The following is a 24,736-nucleotide window of genomic DNA, read 5'->3' on the forward strand; positions in this document are numbered from 1 at the left end:
AGGGAGATTTATAGATGAATCTGCAGAAGAATGCAGCCATCTGTCCTCTTATTAGACCAATCTTCTAGATTTAGTTCAAAACATGTATGCCAGTTCGTTTTAGCAGTAAAATAAAACTGAACAATACTTGCAAGGAATTAGTTTTGGTAATTGTTTGCCCCATTCCAGTCTCAACCATGGGATTTGGTTTTCTTGCAAGTTGAAGTCCCAGGAACTTGCAGGATTGGAAGATGGGTAGAACGTGTAATTAATCTATATGTTTGTCATGTGGTGGAGCGTGGAAGTGGAACTGCGGGTTGCACAAGAGCAGGCTGTGAGCATGGAATGTTCTTTGCAAGTAAACATATGAAATTCTTTATTGATATCAGGGTGTGCAGGTTGGTATCGTCATTAGTGATATCCGTCAGTTACTAACATTCTTCCCCAGAAAACGACGCGAGAGATGAAAAGCGTTGTTGTTGGTCTGTTATTAATAGCTCAACCTCTCTTTTTCTTTTCTTGTTTGGGTTACCACGTAACATAAGCTTCATCAGGCGTTGGGTTGGTTGGGACGTAATATATTCACAGCATGAGCTTGGCGAGGGTTATTCGAGAATCGAGAGGGCCTGAAAGATTCCATTCTGAAAGCCAATACAGAGTTCTTGAAATAAAATGGTAAGTCTGTTTCATTAATTTAGATGATCGAATATTTATAGATTACAGGGCAACTAATTTTGCACACGTGGCTTGATGACCAGCTGTTCTCTTGAATCTTGTTCTCGAGGCAACTGTCATATATTGGAAGTTGGAGCCTCTCCAAGGCTTAACTTGGGAAGCAATGAAGTAAAGCGGTCATGCCAACAACTTTAGTGAAGATATCCACACGTTGAATGGCGCCAGATATGTGGGAGGTGAGGATTTTGCCACGTTGGATGTGCTCACAGCTCACGAACAAAACAGATGTAGCTGATATGCATATGTGGGAGGTGAGGATTTCGTGGAACACCGAATTTCCTGCAATATGTAACGCTGCTTTATTGCCATAGAATAGATGCATAGTAGCTGGTAAAGATACTGCTGCCATGGTGCGATATTCAGCCTCAGCGGAGGATCGAGAGATTGTGTGTTTCTTAGTGCTGATAGCATAAGATAACTAGTGGTAGAGCGTCTTGTTATTTGGGCAACTGACCCAATTTAAATCACAATAAGCATCAAATTGGAGAGATGATTGAGCAGAAAAAAAAAGAGTCCTCGAGAAATCATGCCTTTGAATTTTAGGTACCAAACAACTCTAAGAACGGCATCAAAATGTTCATGATGGGGCTCATGAATTGACGAAGGCAATTGACTACGAAGCTGAGATCAGGGCGCATGACAGTCAAATACACCAAGCAGCCCACTAATTAGAGGTACTGACGGGTTAGAGTAAGTGGGACTATTTGGATCAACAAAATGTCATTGTTGTTCTATAGGTGTAGTGCATGGAGTGCAGTCCAACATGTTTGTATCACAAAGAAGATCCATAATGTATTTTTGTTGATTGAGGTATATCCCATCTTGGGTGCGTAAAACTTCAAATCCCGAAAAGAAAGATCTTTGATGCCAAACTTTTCATTGATGTAGGTTTTAAGTGAGGTTATTCTCTATGGGTCATTGCTAATAATGATGACATCATCAATGTAGACTAAAACAACCATGTAAGAAGCATCATTTGAGATGGTAAAAAGGGAGTAATCTATGGCTCATTGTGTAAAACCAATTGAGGTGAGGGCATGTGTGAATTTTGCAAATCACATGCAGTATGCTTGTTTTAAGCCATAAAGAGACTTTTGAAGTCTACAAATTCTTTTATTATCTTTTTTAACAAAGCCTTAAGGAATGAACATGTAGACTTCCTCATTAAAATCACTATGTAGGAAGGCACTATTTATGTCTAGTTGATAAAGGGCCCAACCACAAATTGTTGCCACGGCGAGAAGAAAACAAACAATGGATAATTTTTCTACTGGAGCAAAGATGTCATGGTAGTCAAGACCCTCAACTTGTGTATAGCCTTTTGCAACAAGCTGAGCTTTGGACCACTCAATGGTTCAATCAGCTTTGTACTAGATATGATATACCCATTTACTGCCAATAGCATACTTGCCAGGTGGCGAATCGACAATGGTTTAAGTATCATTCTTTTCTAATGCTTCAATTTCAGCTACTATGGCTTGGCACCATCTAGAATCATGAGCTGATTGATGATAGGTGGTTGGTTCAATCTCAAGGGATGTAGCATTGGATCTAGATATGGATGGTGGGAGATTACACACATAACCATTAAGCCGTGCCAATAGGATGGTAGTTCGATGACATAATCAACAACTTCATTAGATGACATAATTGGCAATACTTGAGTTGTATTCTGTTCATGTTCAGCTGTTTTGAATGGAAAGCATAGAATATGACATCACGGAAAGTGGATATGCAGTGTTTATCAAGATCATACACACGATTACCTTTCTGGGCATGTGGATACCCTACAAAAACACATTTTGTGGCATGGGCAGCAAATTTGTCTGAAGGTAGAGGATGTATTTGTGAGTAACAAAGGCAACCAAAGACTTGCATGTTGTCATATGAAGGTTGGTGGTTGAGAGAGAGGAAGGGATGCCTGAAACCTCAAAGCACGTGTTACATCAAGCAAACGCCATTCTGTTACGGGTTGTCAGTGCAAGGGGTTTGATGAATTATTCTTTGAGAAGTGAAAATTTTTTGAACAAGCCTTGAGGTAAATTCAAACCCATTGTTCAATCGGACTTGTTGTACATGACAGTTATATTGGCGTTGCTAATATAACAAAAAGCTATAAGCAAAGAACCTGCCTTTGACTTATTTTTCATGAGATAAACCCAAGTGCAACAGGTGTGATAATCTATGATGGTTAAAAAGTAATGTGCACCAAAATGTAAGGGGGTCTTATACCCACCCCAAATGTCACAGTGAATCAAAGAAAATGGAGAATTACTAATTGGAAAGGGTAACTGTGTTATCTTGTCTCAGTGACAAGCATCGCAACAATGTAAAGGCACAATAATAGAAATTCTGGGAATGTGGGAGAGGCAGTGACGGATGGAGTGTCCAAGAGGCATATGCCAAAGAGCAAAGTATTAGCTAAGAAGAATATGTAGGAGAAAACCTGAGAGGTAACTGTCAAAGATGCAGGTTGAAATCGGAGATGGTAGAGTCCTCCATGGAGCTCACCCGTGCCAATCACTGTCTTGGAGTGAGAGTCCTAGAGGACATACAATGTAGGAAAGTGATGGGATGTGCAAAACATGGTCAAGTGTATAGTTGCCAATAGTTATAGTGGCGCAATGAATTGCTAGGGATATACTTCCATTAGGTAAACGATTGGGTTTTGTTGTAGGTAGATGTTGATGTTCAGAAAAGAGGGAAGTGGAAGAAATCATATGATAGTGGCATCACTGTCAATAATCCATTCAATGGGAGTTGTATCCATACGAAGGATGTGGCGGCAACGGAATCTGTAGAGTCCTTATTCAGTAGTAACAAGAGTTGAGAATATTGTTGCATATTGAAACCAACAACCGGTGATGATGCATCAATTGTGGAATGAGCCTGAACAGAGGCAGCATAGGAAGTAGGCTTATCCGATCTTGGAGATGATTTGTCAGTCTTTCGATGATTCTTGTCTCAGTTAGCAGGGTAGCCATTTAACTCGTAGCATCGATCACGAGTGTGACTAGATTTCTTGCAATAATCACACTTATAGCGTGGACGATATCCAGAACTATTTGAAGATTCAGAAGGTTTGTTGAATCCAGCATTGAAAGCTGCTGCTTCGGGTTGTAGTGGTCGAACAGAGACAATCCGTTGATGACACTCTTCTTGCACAAGCAACAAGTACGCTTTATTGATTGCTGGCAAAGGATCTGAATTAAGGATGTTTGATTGTATGATATTATACGAATCATTTAATCCCATTAGAAATTGATGGAGCTTCTCATTATCTCTTTCGGCCATGAAAGCCTTTTGTTGCTCCACAGGTACATTCATCTTTCTTCCAATTCTTTCCATATTTCAGCTGCACAGTCAATGAACGCCATACTGTCGTACAATTTCTTTGACGGGGCATTGAAGATTCATGCAACTACCATTGCGTTACATTTTATCCAGACACTTTCATTTGGCGCCGATTCGGGTGGTTTTGGCAGCGATCCATCCACAAACACAAACTTATTTTTGGCACGGAGATCATTTTTCGTTGCCTGCTGCCACATCGGGAAGTTGTCTTCGGTAAGAGGTGTTGAAACAAGCATGGTTCCTGGGCTATCGGATGCATGAAGGAAAAACAGCGAGTTGCTTCCAAAATCCGACGACATGGTGATTTTTCTTCGCAGCGGCGGATCACCACTCTTAGTACCATGAAAGCCAATACAGAGTTATTGAAATAAATGGGAAGTCTGTTTCATTAATTTAAATAATGATCGAATATTTATAGATTACATGGTAACTAATTTTGCACACATGGCTCGATGACCAGCTGTTGTTTCTTGAATCTTGTTCTTGAGGCAACTGTCATATACATTTACACATCAAGGAATACAAAAAGATAAGTAAGCATTATGATCTGTAGAGGAACTAGACGATCATAACGTCATACAGGAATCGATCATCTCCATTCTCAGAAGTTGATACTCGATACTGCTTCTATTCGACGATAATCCAAAATTGCTGCACAAACTACCACATGTGGAGCTCGAGCATTGAACAGGGAGGCCAATAGCCATACGGATAACTTAACAAGTTTTGGCATAATAGAGCAATAGAAAGAAATTTTTGAACAATCCCCGCATGCAGTTACTGTTCGTCTGTGGATATGCATGGAGTTTCTAAATTCTAATCCTTGTCTCTGCTCTGGGTTGGTAGTTGTCAATGTTTTTCATCTATTGATTCAAAAAAAAAAAAAAGGAAAGAAAAAACTTGGGCTAGGCCTAGGTCCACACAAAAACTTGAGTTAAGATCAATGGATGAATTGGCAGGGGGTGGGGGTTCAAGTTCTCGGAGCGGTTCATGTTGCTAATGATTCCTGGTAGTTGAGGTTGAGGGTGTCAATGGACCGGTTTTGGATTGGACTCCGTCCAGTCCAAAATCAACTTGGATGGATTGGACGGACCAACAAGACATATTGGATTGGAGCAATCTGGTCCAAAATATTTATTAGATTGGATTGGACCTGGTCCATCCATAGCAAATTTATATTCAATTGGATTGGATTAAGCCAATATCTGGTCCATTGATATAAGATAAGAATATATATGTCAATGGACTGGGTTTGGGTTGAAAATTGAAACCAATCTAAATCAAAATGAATTTGAACATATTGGATGGTCCAGACATTGAATCGGACCAATCCAAATTGATCCAAAACATTCATTGGATTGGATTGGACCTGGTCCATTTATAATGGACTCACATTGGACTGGTTCGGATTGGACCAAATCCAGTCCAATTGACACCCCTAGTTGAGGTCACTTGGCACCACTCCTCTCCTAGTATGGAGCCACAGGATAATCAACCCTGCAGAACAGAAGGGGTTCTCTCATTTCTCCCATCTGTGTCCCTACTAACCTCTGCTGACCGACTAACCTGTCTATTCATTCAGATAGCAAAAAAAAAAAAAAAGCAAAACAAAACAGTGTGCAAGAGATGAGTGAAAAAAGAAAATACCATTTAGAGTAGATATTATCCATATTTCCCACGTCCAAGTTTCATTCCTTCTACACCTTGAGAACATTAGCTCTCGTTTTTTGATAATTTCCCAGTTGTTCAGACTGCTAGTTATGACAAATCCATTCAGTTGTATACAAGTTTGTTGATCTGTTGTTGCCTTGCTAGTTTCAGTCATCTATCATATCACCAAAGATCATTGTAGAAGGAATCATGATTGAGAATGTGGTATTTAAAGGAAACAGAATATCAAAATAGTGGCTACTTTTCAAGCTACAAATGGGGAATAAAAACTGTTTTCTGAACATCAAATGACAGAAAGTACCAGAAATTGGAAAAAAAAACACTTTCATGAAATAACCTAGCAATTTTATCATCCACATAACTTCTAAAATCTCCTTTCATACTCTTCCATGAGTTGACATCACTGATGCAATCTTATGTAGTAGTTTGGATGCTTTGCTATCATCAGAAGAGGGGGAAGTCCATTCCTGGAAATTATGAAGGCTCCCTGTGAAGTCTGTGAAAAGCCCGTCAACTCCTACGTTATTTATCCAGTAATCATACTCTGCATATGGGTCTTGATGAAAGTCAAAATGTAAGAACGTATCCTCATTCCTGTATGTGTATGGGTGCACCTGTAATGCAATCACTGTTAGGACCTAGTACAACCTCTTTCAGACACCAATTTTGGATAAGATGCAACTAGCAAAAGATGATGATACAAGTGCACAAAAACTAAGGCTGCAAATATATTGTATTTAGGGGGCATTCTTTTTTTGGATTTGGAGAGGGGGGAAGTTGGTCAATGGATATGGATATTATATATCATTAATAAACTAAACTACAAAATGATTAACCAAAAAAAACTAAACTACAAATAAAAAATTATTATATTTTATTTTTTTGATGAATGAATATTATTATATTTTATTATTAAGATAAATTAGGAATGGCTTAGATATTATATATCATTAATAAAAAGAATTTAAAATAACTCCCATGAGACCTGGACTTGTGAGCCTTTAATGAAAAAGTGATATTTAAATCAGCTTTATCAATAAAAATATGTTAATTTTATATACATATGCATATACATACTAATATTGTTGGACTCAAATCTTAATCAGATCAGATTGGGTGGGATCCAGATATGATCTGATTATAAATAGATCTGATTTTTTTTTGAGATCCAAATCCTGTTTGATCAAATTGAATTTCAAACTTGGGGGGCGTTCTTTTTTTGGATTTTGAGAGGGGAGAAAGCTGGTCAATGGGATTTTGGTTCCCATTGATCAAGAATCCCATGTTCTTTTTTCAGATTTATGTGGGGACCAGGGAAACTTTATTTTTCTGGGTATCACTTACCCATACCCATCTCCTAGGTGGGTAAATAACTTTCCCACCTAGGGGGAAAGTTGCCAACACTTGAATGGGACAAAAATGCCCCTTTTAATAATTGATTTTTATGGCTAAATTAGTAATTGCCTTATTTACATGAGAAATAAAAGAAACATGGGTAAATGCACTTACCTAGGTAAGTGTTTCCCAGGAAAAACTTGCCCAGGCAACTGCATTTACCCGGGTAAGTAACTTACCGAAAAATGAACAGGGCCTTGGATTCAGATACTCGGGTACATCGGCAGCTCTAACAAGAACTGCCTAGATACTGCATCAACCATGGACCAAAGATAACAAGGTACAATTTACAAATAACCCTATCAAATCAATTAAGACCAATATAACATTTACCTCAAATTTGGTAGTTGGACCTTCTCAAAGCTATTATTTCAATTATTAGGATCATTAGATTATAGTAGAATTTTAGCTCTTGCCAACCTGGGAGATGGCTAACATTAGGATGGTTCAGATGAACAACATAAATTCTTCTTTTTTCTGGCATGCTATAGTGATTGTGGATCATTGCCACTATCATTTTTTGTTTTTCCTTTTATGGTTGGGTTACAAAGAGACGAGTAGAAGACCTTTGACCTGTAGTTTATTCAAGGGCTGATCCAAAGATTTAGACTGTCTAGATTGATGAACTAATTCATCACCTGCAAAGTGTCCATATGGACAAATAAACCAATCTTGATTGTTCGCAAGTAAACAAGCCCTTATTATGTAAGTTAATGGTTGCACCTTATCTGTTAGTTGAAAAATATACATTTTTGTTTAGAACATATATGAAGATGAAAATGTTAGGAAGGACTAAATATTAATATTAATTAAGTTCTATAAAAAAAGAACTTGGAAAGTGTCCATATGGACAAATAAACCAATCTTGATTGTTCACAAGTAAACAAGCCCTTATTATGTTAGTTAATAGTTGCACCTAATCTGTTAGTTGAAAAATATACATTTTTGTTAAGAACATATATGAAGATAAAAGGAAGGACTAAATATCAATATTAATTAAGTTCTATAAAAAAAGAATCTGGAAAGCATACACACCTGTAGGTCATGAGCATGTGCTTTGACAACAAGATCAGTAGGTGTCAACAAATAATTATTTGATGTAGGGACTATTGTTTCTTTACTGGATCCAATTCCAACCACGTACTGCTTTATGAACTCAAGGTAACCATCTGCAGTAATCTCCCAGTATGACTGCACACAACCATGGTCATTCCATACCTTTAGGAATAATCAAAGAAATGAAAATTTTACTATAAGATACAAATTACACAAGAACCAGATGAGGAACTTTAGTCACAAAAAAACACCACCTTTAACTTGTTTTTTTCTTCATAACTATCTTCAAAATTCTTGATGTAATTAAATTCAGAATGAACAATGCAAATACCTATATCTATTCAAATGAATCATGCAAACTACCCCTTTTTGTTCCTTTGAACCTAATTTCTTTTCTTATGAGTTTATATTTCCCTTTTTTATTAGGAGAGTTCTTCCATTGTATGACCATATATAGACTTTGTAGAGGAAGCACAATAGAACTTTTCTTTTTATTTTCAACAGCCTTACATTAAGAATATTCTTATCATTACTGGTAAAAGGATAATCTGTGGCAAAACTATCATAGATCACTAAGAGGACTATAACCAATTAGATGAGATCTCTTGGTTCAAAATTCTCCCAATAAGATTACTTTAGTCATTCAATCTATAAAATCTTCTTGCTATAATCACTGTTTTGAAAATATGATCAGACCAACTGGTTGAACCCAACTGGGATCCTTTCCACTCCCCAAATATGAACCACCTTGAATATAACTGGTGACTTTGTTCAAAACCATAATTGAACCATTAGCAAGTTTCCGGTTCTGCTATTTACTTTGTTTTTTATCAGTCTATTTATGGAAACATGCTGATGTCACAGTTGAACTGGTGAAATTATGACAGAGCCTTTTCCAGTTTGATGCTTGATCCAGTTTTAGGAACAGTGGCTGTAATGATTAATCTTTGAAGAGAGAAACCTTAACAATTATCTGATAAAAACTACTCCCTTAGGAGACTTTTTTTAGTAGGTAGGTGTTTCCATCCATGGATGGATCCCAACCCATTACATACACATATGCTACGTCTGACTGTTTCTTTTTTTGAAGATATATACTACATCTAACTATGATTGTTTTAATACCTGAAGTGGCTCCCAGATGGTTTGTTTGATCCCAGATTAGGCAAATAGCAGACTGGATTGAAAATTTGAACTAGTGGACCAGTAGAACTGATGAATCAATTCAATCAAGGTGGTTAGATTGCTGAAATGGGTATAAATATGAATTCTATTGTTCTTATTCTTTTGGCTGGTATTCTTAGTATTTTTACTCTGATCAGGTTGGAACCATGTCCCACTGACTATGAGACTATCACAACCTCTATTAGAAGTTTTAAAAATTATTAGCAATGCAGCAGGTAATGCCTAATCCCATATACATTGGCATTAACAATCATTTATGAACTTCCACAGATATTCCAAGTCTCTTAAGCAATCCTAAGTTAATTACAAATGCTTTCACATATTATCATGATGTATGACAATTAAGAAAGTTATATAGCAAGTGATCAAATAAATCTATCAACTAGGTCGACTCTAGTTGTTACAGGACTGGATATATTTGGTGGATTACTCCATTATGAACCCTTAAACAGGGAAAAAATGGAAACCAACCTGATTTGTGTCCTGTGTTGGTATTGTCACATCACCAATTAAGAAGATTTTTGGCAAGTCTGTCAAGTTTGAAATATATATGAGTGAAGGAGCAAATGACTGGATAAATGCTGGTTGGTTCAGCCAATCCTTTGACATATATGAACCTTTGTATCCATACTTCTTAAGCGTATCTATGAACTTGTCTTCAAACTTTCTCCCATCTTCCCATTTAACCTGTTGCAAGTAGCAGCTTTAAGATCATGACAACCTGATGGCTAAAAATTTCACTGATAATGGCATGCCAAATATCATTCATAAATTGATATGATCATCATCATCATTATCATCCAAGACTTATCCCAATTATATGGGCTCGGCTACATAAACTGATATGATCTGATTGGGGGGGGGGGGGTGCTCATGAAAATGACACAGTAAGATTAGTCAGGTTCCTGTGATGCAATACGTGTAGGAGCACCACATAAGGTGTTATTTTATTTTTATATTGTGACTATAAAACAAAGCATAGGATCTAAGCACCTTCCTCTAAAATCTTCCAGTTTCAAAAAGCATGTATTCTCTTTGCCCAACGATAACTTGATCACATTTGCAAGAAGAATTACTTACTTGGTGGTTGATAAATATTGGATTTTTTATCTCTGGATAAATGCCTACAACTCTTGGCGCTTCTAGTGCAATAGAAATGAACTCTTCAAAGGTAACAATTGAGAATTTCCCTGTTAATACATTAAAACAAAAAAAAGCTAACTGCTACTGCACTTAACCATTGAATATAAATTACAAGGATTAAAATATAAGTATAAAGCACAACTCAGCCAAGAAACAAGGAGTGGAGGACAAGTTGGTTAAATATATATTGTGTACAAATGCTCATCATGTGCACACGCAAGTTGCACATCTAACTGTAAGTCTCATTTCAAATTTTGTTTTGCTGCACTATCCACTAAGCTGCTGGTCTATCCAAATTACATATTTGACTTGCAATAACAATTACACACATCAGTACCCATTGAATGCAAGATCCTGCATGCCTAAGGGCATCTTGACCAATAAATATTTTGGGACAAATGCATAAATACAGGAGTCCTGTATAAATTTACCATAGCTAATAGATAATGGTTGTCCTTGGAACATCATTTTCTGACTCAAGATATGATTTACCAAGTTCTCGGTGAAATCTTTCTATGGTAAACTGGCCCAAGAGGAAGAAGATCTGGAATTTCCTGTGCATGTAATATGGTGCAGACACATTCCATCGAAGGTCTCCTTTTTTATTTGAGCTGCTTACCTGAATAAGATTCCTACTAGAGACAACTTGGTTAGGACGGGTGTGGTGATTGATTCTAAAAGATGTGTCCTGTGCAACAGTGGTGATGAGACTGTTGACCACCTGCTACTGCATTGCAGCTTCACTCATAAAATATGGGTGAGGATTCTTGCTGCCCAGAAGCAATGGCTGACTTTGTCAACAACTTGAGGGTACAAGGTCTAAGCAAGAAAGGAAAAGTTCTATGGTATCTGATTCCAGGTGCTGAATTATGGTCGATATGGCAAGAAAGAAACTCAAGGATATTTCAAAACAAAAGCTGTCAAGAAGAGGAAGCGTGGCAGAAGATTGTGGGGAAGCTGTTTTCTTGGTCTTCAATTCAGCTTAAAGTTGACAGTTCTTTTTACAGTTCTCTTTTTGACTTTGAAAGTTTGTATCTCCCAATGGTTTTGTACTTTGAGTGCTATCTTTGTACCTCAATTGTGCAGCCTCTGGTTGTACTTGAAAAAAAGAAAGACATGGTTTACCAAGGGAAGACTGATTTTGATATGTGACTGCATATTCTTGTAGACACAATACAAAATTACAAATGTAATTGGTCATCAAAACCACAGGGGAAAATCTAATCGGAGGTGAGAGAACAAAAAAAAATTAGAGGACCTGGAGCCAATCTCACATCCTTTTGTGAAATGAAGATTATAGTGATTTCAATGGATGTGTATTTCTGTTGTTCTCCAAGGGAGGCTGATAAATTTTCTAAATCAGAGGTCAGAAGAAATATATAGCAAGGTGGGATTAAACTGCCTTCAGAAAGTATAACATGTTAGGTAGCCCCTGCTATTGTGAATTTTGCAATTTGCATCTTCTCTTTCCTTACTAATGCAGTTCTCTTAATTATTTATCAAAAGAAAATTGAAGAAAAATGGATAGGAGATATTGATGAGGTTTAAACTTTAAAGCTTTTGTATTGAGTGTTAACATGGCCACTCCTAAATCAAAAGTTTGATCCAGGTAAAAAGAGAATGTGGTATAATTTCCCCATTGATTATTGACAACCATCACATAATACTGCATTTCACAGCAGTAATCATAAGGAGACATTTTCCTGATCATTGACAAATTTATTGGATAAGAATAAGAAGTTCATTATGCAGTTAGAAACTTAGAATTAGTTTAAATCAAAAAAAGGTTCAAGCCACAAGCTGTTGCAGTTAGAAACTTTAACCATCTTCAGATGCATAATAAAAATAGAAATTGCATATTGGTAATACAGATCCATTTTTTGTGACATTTATGGTCAGAAATCATTAACCATTGCAATGCTTAATTAATACAAAAAAATGTATCTCCTAACATAAGCAAAGCAAAGATAATAAGTTTTTATTCGGAAAGGAAGTTACCATTGTATTGTTGATCCCGGAACTTGTAACGCTGCTTCATCCCTAAAGACTTCAGTTCTTGTAGTGTAAAATCAACTGCACATGATCAAAACATTATTCAGTTTATCCAATTAACTACACATTCAGTGGTGCTCGTTAACTTCCAATCCCCTCCTGACCCCCACCCTTTCTGTTCCAAAGAATGTAATGGACAGCAGAGAAGTTAATAGTAATAATACTTTCAAAAGCAAGTAATAGCAAGTCCTTATTTGAAGTTTATACAATTAAACACATCTGACACCTACACTGTCCAACAACATCAGTAATATTAGCTTTTATCTTCAGCATTATAAAGATGGAGAAATGGTAATCCCATACATGAAGTTAAAGGTGGTTGAGAGTTGCATTTTCCTGCATACCAGTGAACCAACCAGTGACATTAACCCCTTGGACTTCATAAGTCCTTTTACGATATGCAAACTCCTTATGGTCCGCAATATCAGTTGTATCATCAAGGGTGACATCATGAAAGCATATAAGGGCACCATCTTTAGAGGCAAGGATATCTGTTTATATGAAGTCAGCACCTTCTTCAATAGCTCTCTGAAAGAACAAACCAAAAGTTTCGATCCCACTCTCTCCAACAGGGAAAATATGAGATTTATCAAGTGAAAGAACATAGATAATAATAGGAATAGTTCTCTATCCTATTGTAACATGGATGGAAAAGCCAAATTGCCTGTAAAAAAGGAACAAACTCAAGCTTACAAAGAAGCTTGACAAAAGATAAACATGTATCTTGCCAAATTAAAAAAAAAAATGCAAATACATCATAATAGCTTGTTTAATGAGCCAACCACATATGCTATACCTAGCAATATTACGCTTTACTCGATTGTATACGTGATCTGTACCAGCTCAAGCTGACATTAGGATGACCATTACGTATCTTGAAACCTTTGTTTCATGATTCATTTGCATGGACTTTGAAATCAAACATGGGACAAAACCAAACATGAAAGGAGAAGGTGCACCCACTCAGTGTGTCAACTATATGAATCAAATCAGCAATATGCATGCATGTACCATGTATGCAGCTGCAGTTTCTTCGGGAAGCTCCCCATTTGAACCTCGATGTGCAACATTATAAGGTCGAAACGTTTGTAGGGGCTGTCTATTGCCATCGGCTACCTTGCTTTTGATCGGAAATGGATAAAAAGGTCTCCCAACGTATCCCCCAATAAGAAAAAGAAATAGAAGTGGGACAAACGCTGCCAATGTCAAATGGGTCCAATTATTTTCTTCACTGTAAAATCAACTGCCAATATTAACCTATTTATCATAACATAGCCATAACAAACAATGTAAAAACATATAGAGAGGAACCTGATGTCTTCACTTCATAACCATAAAAACCGCAGCTCAAATATCAACTTAATCTGATGACTGTAATCATCATCATTTTCTTTTTATTTTTTAGAAAAAAAATGAAAAGTAAGAACGAAGCAGACAATGCAACATAAGTTTATTTGGTGGTTAACAATCCAACATTTTCTCCGAGACGATCTCTTAGGTATCCAAGTATAGATTGAATGGTTCCCATTACGGAAACGTCATGCCGCGAGCACCATGTAATTCCAATATGTAGGTAGTGGTGTCGTGTCACACGGTACTTTTGGTCTGCCAGAGACACGCGCTTCCCCTTAAATAGTCGGCATTTCTTGTAAAATAGAACTACCAGTGGAGCACCACAATGCTGTGAACAAAACGAGTGTCCGAGTATTCCACTTCTGCTACAAATTTAGCCCTACTCCTACACCGTCACCCTCATTTATGGAACGAAAAATATTCAATTCTCTAAGAGAAGAACAAACAAAAGCTTATAAAACCAGATAATGTTGGGCAATCGAATAAATTGATCAAGAGAAACATAAAAACGAATTTAAAGAAAAAGGATAACTGAATTGAACAAAATTCTAACTCCATCATCCATCATTAAGAACAACAGACCTAAAATCCATCGGTACGAAGAACAACTATCCAGACGGAAAGAGATCCTTTCAGCAAAGTAACCAAATCGAAAACATTGCACCATTTCCGATCTAAGTAATGAAAACTGCAATCTTTACATGCATAACCATCCAACCAGAGATTATTGATAATAATGCGAACAAGAAGAAGAGTGCTTCTGGTTTGGGGTTTTCTGTTCAGTTTTCGTTGTCGTTAATTGCTTCAGTGCGAAGAAGAAGAAGTCATCGACTGATTTATTTCGCCCTCCTTTGACTTCCATTACCTCCCTCCCCGTTCGACTGACTGCCGTTTCTATCGTCTGGAGCTTCCCTTCCAGGTTTGCCTATGCTATATACGTATGCGTTTGGGGCCCGTAGGCTGTGGTCCAGTTATTTTGTCCCGCCAGTGCCCATTAAGGCCCAGATGGACTCCGTAGAGTCCAAAGTCCAACACTCAATGATTATTTTGGATCCGGATTAGGGTTAAACGGATCAAATCGAATCGAATATAAATTTGATTCATTTATATTCGATTTTTTTTTACATCGGATTGGAATCAAATTTGAATTGCAATTGGATATGAATAGTATTAATAAATTAAACCGAAAATGATCAAAACATCATATATTGTGAATGAAATAAATAAAATTGACTTTGATATTGTATTTTGTGAACAAAATGAATAAACATAACATGTATGAAACTTGAATCTATTAAAATTTAGTAAAAATACAATATTTCAACCAACTTTACAAATAAATACAATATAAATTAAGTCTATATGAGAAAATATATTTAAATTGAATCAAATTTGTCTATCTGAGAAAATATATTTAAATTGAATCAAATTGGATTTTATTGAATTAGATTGGGGTGGATTCATGCTTGATCTAATTATAATTATAACAGGTTGAATTTGGACCAACCTTAATTGGGTCAAATTCGAATTTGAATTCAAACAAATGGATACCGTTTGCATCCCTAATTCAAATGATCCATTTACGACCACATTCAATCAGCTTAAGATCCGAGTCTAATTAAATTTTATGAAGGGATCATTTACTAAAACACTCCATGGATTTACTAAAACCTATTCTTAAGTTTCGTTTTACTAAAACTTTGCAATCAATTTATTTAATTGACCCTTCATTAGATGATAATGGAAAATGACAGTTTTGACCTTAATATATATTTTGAATAAATTTAATTAAAATAAAATAAAAAATAAAAATACCATTTTTTCCTCTTAATAAGATACAAACAACCACTCTATTTGGTTTAATTTTGTTTTCTGCACAAAGAAGCATTAGGGGTATTTTTGAAATAAACAACCATGGGCCCATGCCCTTGAACATTTTTCCACTCAGTTTAGGTGACCATGTTACTATTTTCAGATAGCAAAACAAAGAGTTCTTAGTGAAAAGGTCAATTTATTTAGGCAAGTCGACAAACGCCCCTATGGCTGCATATCCAACATATAGCCTTTTGGGGTGCCAAATACTCAAAGGCATCCATGTTAGTCGTGATCACACAGCTTGAGGAAAGCGAATTAGCAATGAGGGCAATGGTTGTTAAGCAGGCTGTGGAACCAATAATAACCCCCCATAACAGTAATAAATACATGAACCCCACAATCATTCAATCTCTCACTTAACATTTATGACTGTCCTGACCTCGTGGGGCGTTATCATTGGTTGCACATAAACTGCCATCACATTCAGCTAATCCGAATTAACTAGCAATAAGGGGCTTAGAGCTGAAAGAATCGTGTGGATCATATTATTTTTCTAATTGAAGCAATTTGGGCAGGTCACATGCACTGCTTCCCCACATTGGTTCACTCCATAGTCCATGCATTTGGGCAACTCGAAAGTAGCTCGAACAGGCTCACATGTACACCTTTCCCATATTTGGCTGACCATGTAGCTCACTGCACTTCGTTATCATCTTTTCTTTCTCTGTCTCCATATGGCTTAGTATGGTAGGGCCATTCACTCTTGGGCTTCTGGTTTGTAGAATTTACACTGCATCAAACTTGGGCTTTTCGGGCCAAATCCATTCAAATTTCAACAAAAATCCCAACTCAAATCGGCCCATATTGCACCTCTAATGACCATCATGTATAACATACATGAAGTCTACAGATGAAATCAACCATACTCTCTTGGGAAACAAGTCTATGTCATTGTTTTAAAAACCAATCAAAGAATCCGATCAAATGGGTCAACGGCCAACCCATGGTATCATATACACTCATTATAGAAAAATATAGATTTTTTTGATAATTTTGTAGAAATTAAAATTGATATATACATTCTTTGTATCAAACAAAAATAATTGTGATAAATTAGAATTATTATTATTAATGATAAGAAAAGGGAAAAAATTAATATACAAGCTGTGGTCCACTGATTATAAAATGGTTCAACTAGTTGGGTCACATAATCATTAACCAAGTCAATGTTTTGGGCTGTTCTTTAATTTAGATGGGCATTACAATTGAGTCTGAATCTGCTAGTAACAAACAATGCTATGCACATCATAGGCTTGTATGATCTGCCCAAGATGCACAAGTAACAAGTAAGGGTATCAATGGACCAATTTTGGATTGGGCCCCGTCTAGTCCAAAATCAATTTGGACAGATAGGACGTACCAACATGATATATTGGATTGGAACAATCCAGTCTAAAATATTTATTAGATTGGATTGGACCTGGTCTGTCCATATCAAATTTATATTGGATTGGGTTGGATTAAGCCAATATCTGGTTCATTGATATAAGACAAGAATATATGTGTCAAGGGACCGGGTTTGGGTTTAAAACAATCTAAATCAAAATGAATTTGAACAGATTGGATGGTCCAGACATTGAATTGGACCGGTCCAAAACATTCATTGGATTGGATTGGACCTGGTATTCACACTGGACTGGATCAGATTAGACCAAATCCAATCTAACGACACCCCTAGTAACAAGCATTTTATGCATTGTTTTTGCAAAGGATGACTATGATGTCAAAAAGACATGATATCAGAAAAACTCATAATCAATCAACGTAACCAATCAAGTGAGTTTTCATCAAAATTCATGGGAGGTTTTGATTGGTCAAAACCTTTTTGATATTATAGAATTTTCCTTTCGCAAAAAAAAAAAAAAAATCAAGTGTTGAGGATAAATAGCACAAAACCATGAATATGGGACCTGCAGCATGCATTGATAAAAAATTGAACCACCCTAAACCGAGACTTAACCCTAAACTCTCGTTGCCATCTGCTGCTAACACGGATATGTATAACAGGCTATCTAACCAATCACAAGTGAGTATGACAATGTTCTGTATGCATGAGGCCCACTAGTACATATGGGACCCATATGTACCCATACCCATACCACGTATGGGTTATATGTATACAAACCATTACACATTTATATTCGCAGCATATCCAGAGTCTCCAAACTCAGCCCCATATGATTGGAATCTTCAAGGATCAATCAAATGGTTTGGAGTTTGGACGGGTTGGATACCAATGGTAGCATTGTTTGGGCCTTCGAGGATTGGCACGAATAGGATTCTAATCTCGATAAGCTTGGTAGGTTTGGCCAGATTATTGCAGAATGGCTTTGTGAGTTGTGAGTTCTCGAAACCATTTTCTTCTACCTCGTACAGTATTAAGCCTACAAGGTGTTCGACGAAATTCTTCCTCAATACAATCATACCTCATACGTCCATGTTAAAGAAAAAGGGGGAGGATAGAAACATTTGACAGCACACGACAACCATAGATAGCCAAAAAAAAGTGTTACTTCTCCCAATATGGACTGGCCCAGTGGGAGGCCATTTTGAAAAAAGTTGATTTTCTTGTTTTGGGGCAGACATTTAAAAAGCTTAAAAGATGACTCAATTCCCCAGAAGTGAGAAGACCCTTTGAAAAATGCCATCCACCCATTCTACTGCTTCCCTTTCTCACCCTTTTTCTTGGTGAATTGGGATTTCTTGCATTTGATTATTATTGTTTTTGTTTGCATTATTATAACATATTACCAATATGATCTCCTCACACGATACATCTTATACATGATAAGTCTCATTTTTTATGATGGATCACAATCTCACGGTGAAATTTGCGGTGTTAGATCAAATTGATAGAGGGTTGACAAGGCACAGAATACATATTAGAAAACCAGCATTGGAATATCTCCCTTATCATTCATAAGAAGATGTTTCTAATACACGGCAGTGGCCATATCGGTACCAAAACCCCGACATATTGAAGAACTCTCGAAACAATATATATCGGCCGATACTTTTGAACCTTGGTTCCATGGGTGTGGAGGTAGCAGAGTAGGAGTACAGGACTAGCGCTCGCGCTCGTAGTTGAGACAAAGCCAAGGCAAAACAGGATTCATGTAGCCAACCCATGTAATCCAGACTAAGACAAGACTAAGATGATGAATTGATGATGTTGGTGAGTCACCATCCGGATAAAGAGTTAGTTCATTGTACACTTGTCCAACAGACAGCAACAACCAATGTGCCAAGTCAACAACAAGCACATCTGTTTTTTTTTTTTTTTTTTTGATAATTATGTTCTTAGTCTATCTGGTACTACCAATACGCCACTTATTATTGGGAATAATTAGCCTATCTGGCTAGCATCCTCTCTTTGCAATTCAGTGGCACATGCTCTAGATTTTAGATGCCCACCCACCAAATCAAATCCAAGAAACTGGAGGTCACAACCACCACCAGAGAAATGTCCATATGAATTTGCTTTAAACGTTCAAGGGATCACAGAAAGGGAGGAGAAAAGGGAAAAGAAGGGAAAGAGGAAAAACAAATCAAAGCCAAGGTACATGTGAAAATCTCTTCTTTGCACTTCAAACATTCTGTTTTCCAACAAGAAGAGTCAATCATGCACTCGAACACAATAAAAAGTCCCCTTCTATCAAACCCTTTATCATTTTTTTCCCTCTCTTTCCCTTTTTGTTTTCCTTGAGGTGAGAAAGACTCCACCATCACAAAAGAGAAGAAGGGGAAGGGTTGACAACTATATGCCTTAGGGGGTGTGACACATCACCACCACCAGCGTGCTTAACAAACTCTGCTGGAGAAAGAAAGCTGCCATGGCATACACAAACTATCCTAACCTCTTCCCCCTTCCTGTACTTGTAGAGAAACCCCTCTATTCTCCTCCCATTGGGGCCATCTCCTCTGGTGGAGACGCAAGGCATATCTTCCATCATATTCCTCCCGACCTCCCTCACTCCATTCTCAACCACATTTGAGTTCTTAGATGCCTCCGTTCCAATTCCGGAAGACATGCCGGATGTTTCAGTCATTGTCTTCCCAGGGCTGGCTGTGGTTTTCTGCTCACCATGCTCCGGCAAAGATTGGATGCTGGTAGGACTTCTTGCTTCACTGCAACTGCTCAATCCTGCAATCCACCGACAAGAAGTAAGAAAATAATAACAGCTAGTTCAACCCCTGCCCCCAACCCACAAAATGTAACTTGAGCAGGAAAGCTGTATCATGAGCACTTGCCTAGTGTATATATGTACCTATATTTTTTGCTTTTATGTTCAAACTTCAAAGCGATACATTTATGGATCCGTTTTTGATGTTCAGAATCAAACAATCTGTTCCTTATTTTTGCTGTCCTCTTTATACATACATAAGATAGAAACAGTGACTGCAAACAGAAACCTGCTGGAAAAGAAGCACATCAAGCTTCGGAGTGGAGATTTTGATAAGTCTCGGAGTGGAGACCCTTGTAAACAACAGATGAAGTTTAAACAATGTACTCCCCTCACCTGGGTTATATACCACAACGCAATGATTCAGCATAATGGGCACAACATCTATGTCTGAAGATTTAGACGTCTACAGAGTGTGTCTAGGAGTGGAGACCCTTCTAACTACAGTATTTTTGTAACAATACCTGGGTCAATGCCCAAACTTCTTGTGCTCAATGAAGGATACAACACATAGCCCATACTGAAACCCGTCTTATGTTGTTTCAACTTTCAACATTGGACCCTTAAGATAAAATGAAGGACCCAGGCATCACCTTTACTGTATATTGCTGATATTTGCCTTGGCCTCACAGTGTATTTACACATGGCACTAAAGAATAAGAAACATTCAACTTAAGTTCCTTTTGAAACCCTAGTTCAGGTGTGGAAGGAATAAATGTTCTTGGATAGATGAGGAGATTATTTTAGTGGTCTTTGTACACACACACACAAGAACACAGAATCAAGGATGACAGTAAAAAACCAGGGGAGGCCTTTAGCCAAGGTTGGTCCCAGGCTCCCAGCTATCTGGGATCTTGGGAGGAGGGGTGCACTGAACACCGACCTAACTTTTGGCATTTTTTGGCACAAAGTGGCACTCTCCAACTTTTGAACCCACATTTTCACACTTTCCGACCCAAGATTTTACCACCACACTAAGCAATGGTCTCTAAAATTCAAAAAAAAAAAAAATCTAAATGATTCTACAGATCTAAATACGAAAACGCAAAATAAAAGCAACAAAAATCCAACAATTATAGACACATGCACAGTAATAGGCATGAGAACTAGGAAAAATTACATAAATTCTGCCACACAAGGTCCTTTTAAAATAAAATAGATGAAGTCTCCTTCATGCTTGCTCCAGTTCATTTGAAGAACAATTTCATAGAAACAGAAGACCTTAATTTGCATAACAGATAACAACGAAGCCTTCAACAACATATAAATTGCAAGAAACAGAGCAAACACAATCAATTTTCTGTAATTTTTCCTTTCTTTCAAAAGACAAGAACTGAAATTCCTGAAACAACAAACTTAAAGCAAATGCTGTCTGGACAGAGAAACATATAACCAAATATCGAGTTAGGCAAGCGTTACTCTCTAAGCAGAATTTCGCCAGAAAAGAAGAAGTGTTTGAGAAACACTTAACTACTACGATCCCAATTTTACAAAGAAGAAATAAATGCTTTAACGAACAAATAGATTAAGACCCAGTAAAAGTGGAAGAAAAATGCAGTACCTTGGACTTGTCCGCCCTCGAAATCAGAAATCCCAGAAGAGCTGCTCCCCTGCGATCCGAGCGACCCCTGTGAGGACGGAGGTGGGCATCCTCTTAAAGCAGCAGCGGCGCCGGCAGCCAAAACATTACCTTTACCATCCATGCTTGTATCGATTCCATGTGGATGGGAAGCGGCAGGCCTAGTGGGTAGCCCAAGAGGTGGTGCCACAGACTGAGTGAAGCCATTTGGCATCATATATTGCTGTTGTTGCTTCTTCTGCTGCTGCTGGTTTGATACAGTAGTATTGCCTGTAAAACCCTGGTAGCTAGGAACACCCTCAACCGTCTCTTTTAAATTCATGGACATCAGAGCTTCGTCGTCTAAGGGCTTATCTTCCTCGCAATTTCCCTCAGAAAATGTTCGATCTTTACCTGTCTTGAAATTTCTTTGCTTCTCTGATCGCTTTCTCTTTGCTTCCATCCTCCTAATACACTGTAACTCTTTTCTCATCATGCGCTCTTCTTCGTTCTCCGTGTGCGGACAACATGTCCTTGTAAGAGCGGAACACCCAACAGGAGGAGGAGCTACCTCATCTTCGTCTCTCGCCAGAGTCGTTAAGCCGGTGATCGATGACGACCGGACGAGCCTCTTCTCTCTTGGGTCTACCCCAAAGCAACCACCCAAAGAAAGCTCGAGGTTTAGCTCGACCTCTTCAGTGTCTTCTCCTGCCTCAGAAAACTCCGTTGGCCCGCAATTCACAGCCGAGAATCTCTTCAACAGATCCCTCGGATATACATTCATTTGCATAGAAAGATGCCCGATTTCCCCAGATTCAGTTCGCCTTGCTTCACCCATGCCACACGATGAAGAAATATGAAACCAAGAGTCTCAAGACTCTTCTGTCAATCTTTTTTTTTCTGCCAAAGCTAGGAAGCCTTTTATACGATATGAAGAAGTCAGATTAAAGAAATTTGGAAGCTACATTCGCAAGTCCTCATAAAAGAAGCGCAAAGCAGGCCACGCAGCAGGGAAACCATGGCAGGCAGAGATAATGAAAGCTCATAAAGAAATCAGATAGCCAAGGACAAATCCCAGAAAATCCCACACGTTCATGTTTCGGTTAAAAGCTTTATCCGACGGACTAGTACGAAGCTGAGAAACCGGAATTATAAATTATCCGGCGGAATCACAACAGACTAGCCGGAGAAACACAGGAAGCCATGAGAGAAGATGCCGGAAACACAAGATAATAGGAGCAGAGAACGAAAAGAAAGGTAAAAGCAAGAGACACAAAAGCAGAAAAAAGAGAGTTTAGTACTCCGAAAATCCCGAAATCACGAAAATGCCCTCACTCAAAACGAGGAAGGTCGCCCATATTCGACACGTGGCAGATGATGAAGTTTCTCATTGAAACGTGGTTTTGGCGCCATATTTAGGGGAGACGCCAAACATGCGTCGCCACCGCTAACTTTAGAGGTTAGTGTCAGTAGGATAGGCTGCGGTGATAACACGTGTCAATCAGGGAATGTAAGGAAAGCGCAGAGACTGGCATCTGTCGATAAGAGTCTGGTAGTCCCGGCATTGTAAAGCCGCGACGTCTTTTTCTCTCTCCTCTTAGCTGTCTTCCAGAACTACGCGCCGGATCCGGTGCGGTCGGACTCGAAGAGATTTCCCTTTGGGTTCACCCACATTACGACACGTGGAGCTTAGTTTTGCTTTACCCAAATTCGATACCGTTGAGAGCTTCTCTAAAGTACCCTACTTCACTGGCTCTTCACTCACTCTTCTTTGCCCGTTTTTAAAGGTTTAGATTTCTTCCCGTGTTAAACAACGTGTGACTCGGAGGAATTTTTGTTCGAGTCGGAACGCAGTGGAGCCCGACTTCCTGAGATATGCGTTGTTACGGCATCAAAATTTGACAAGTGGCGAAAACCTTGGCTAGCAGTTTCCGACTTTCCGCTCGTGTCTTTTCGACCGAGGAATCATCCCCTGCCGAGGATCGTGGCGAATCCGATTCGAATAGGACCTGCTAACGTGCGCCTTGTATGCGTCGCAAACAAAGGACTAATTTATCTGCTATAGACGTCCTATGGCATTTCTGAGTAGATCTTAGATTGTCCAATGTCCACCAACGTCCACCGATCGTAGCGACGACGATTCATGTATGATGTGATTATCAACACCAACGGCTGAGATCAGACAATCATTGATTCTCGTCAACGAAAGGTAAAACGAAATCCACGAGGAAAGAGCTGAAAGGAAATGGGTCGTGGAAAAGGATCAACGAGGAAGGGTGAGGAAAGGGGATTGGTCATAGGTGGTCCCAAAGCCAGAGGGAACGCGTGTCCTGGCCCCCTGGTCGCAAAGGTGGGACCCAGGCGGGGCAAGTTGCACTTTTTGTATAGCAGGTACAGCTATAGGAATAGGGGAACACGTGTCGAGAAAGCTAGCGAATCTCCACGTGTCGATGGAATGGGTGGGGTCCACAGCGAAGCAGCAGGCATCAACTTGCGAGAGCGACGTGTCGGGCACTGTCGCGGTGAAGCTGACATCACCAGCTGTCGCACGCAGGGAGAGTGTCAGATGTGAGTGAATGAGTAAAAGAGAGATTTTGGTTCGTGTCAAAGATAATCTGCCGGGAACCACGTCAGCGACGTTGACGTGGATTTTCAAGATTTTAACTCGCTTATCGATGCCACGTGTTCTATACGATACGACAAGAGGGTCCTGGATGTGGGCCAACCGAATGTGGGATTCGAGCGTTAATATAAGCACACGTGGCGGTCAAAGCCCGATCCCATCATAAAATGATTAATCACCACCTAAAATATCCCACTACCAAACGCACCCTAATTTTGCGCTCTTCAGTTTTTTTTTTTTTAATTTCATCTCGTTAGAAATGTTCTTATTAGTAAAGATACGATGATTTTTGGATACTATCACGGAAAAAAGATTATGATATGATATTGAAAAAGTTTTGACCAATCAAAATTCATCGTAAATTTTGCTTAAAACCCGTATGATTGGTTTGTGATGCCAATTGATTGGTTGCAAGTCTTTATGACATTGTAGTCCAATTGACATTAGAAGATTTTTGCAACTAATTATTAATACGTACATGCATATCCAAGGCCTCAACTACCTGAAGTTAAGTTGGGTTTATTTTTTGGAATTGGGTTTGATTTAACCCGATCCAAGTTGCATGCACCCTCA

At 38.3% G+C, this 24,736-nt stretch overlaps 2 protein-coding genes and 1 long non-coding RNA gene across 8 annotated transcripts; 1 reads left to right on the plus strand and 2 right to left on the minus strand.

The window, feature by feature from the left end:
* Positions 1-758: 758 nt before the first annotated feature.
* On the plus strand, positions 759-1,728 carry LOC148863321 (uncharacterized). The gene is made up of 2 exons (XR_016109549.1): positions 759-890; positions 966-1,728. It is a non-coding gene; the product is annotated as an uncharacterized LOC148863321 (long non-coding RNA).
* Positions 1,729-5,914: 4,186 nt separating this feature from the next.
* Positions 5,915-14,831, minus strand: LOC148863322 (glycerophosphodiester phosphodiesterase GDPD5-like). 6 transcript variants are annotated; one of them, XM_088976200.1, is made up of 8 exons: positions 14,506-14,825; positions 13,582-13,766; positions 12,915-13,098; positions 12,517-12,591; positions 10,456-10,565; positions 9,847-10,062; positions 8,170-8,325; positions 5,915-6,353 (listed from the first exon to the last, which is right to left on the minus strand). In XM_088976200.1, the coding sequence occupies exons 4-8, from the start codon at positions 12,554-12,556 to the stop codon at positions 6,117-6,119; spliced, it is 759 nt and encodes a 252-aa protein (XP_088832326.1). In that variant the 5' UTR covers positions 12,557-12,591; positions 12,915-13,098; positions 13,582-13,766; positions 14,506-14,825; the 3' UTR covers positions 5,915-6,116. The 6 variants fall into 6 exon arrangements, with proteins under 6 accessions (XP_088832326.1, XP_088832323.1, XP_088832324.1 ...); XM_088976197.1 differs by having other exon boundaries at positions 13,582-14,831; XM_088976198.1 differs by lacking the exon at positions 12,915-13,098 and having other exon boundaries at positions 14,506-14,828.
* A 4,394-nt stretch (positions 14,832-19,225) lies between these two features.
* Positions 19,226-22,853, minus strand: LOC148863323 (ninja-family protein AFP3-like). The gene is made up of 2 exons (XM_088976194.1): positions 21,544-22,853; positions 19,226-19,942 (listed from the first exon to the last, which is right to left on the minus strand). The coding sequence occupies exons 1-2, from the start codon at positions 22,376-22,378 to the stop codon at positions 19,524-19,526; spliced, it is 1,254 nt and encodes a 417-aa protein (XP_088832320.1). The 5' UTR covers positions 22,379-22,853; the 3' UTR covers positions 19,226-19,523.
* Between the last annotated feature and the right edge of the window lie 1,883 nt (positions 22,854-24,736).

Source organism: Nelumbo lutea, chromosome 3 (assembly GCF_056320005.1).
Source record: "Nelumbo lutea isolate HS-2025 chromosome 3, American lotus-T2T, whole genome shotgun sequence".
Lineage (NCBI taxonomy): Eukaryota > Viridiplantae > Streptophyta > Magnoliopsida > Proteales > Nelumbonaceae > Nelumbo > Nelumbo lutea.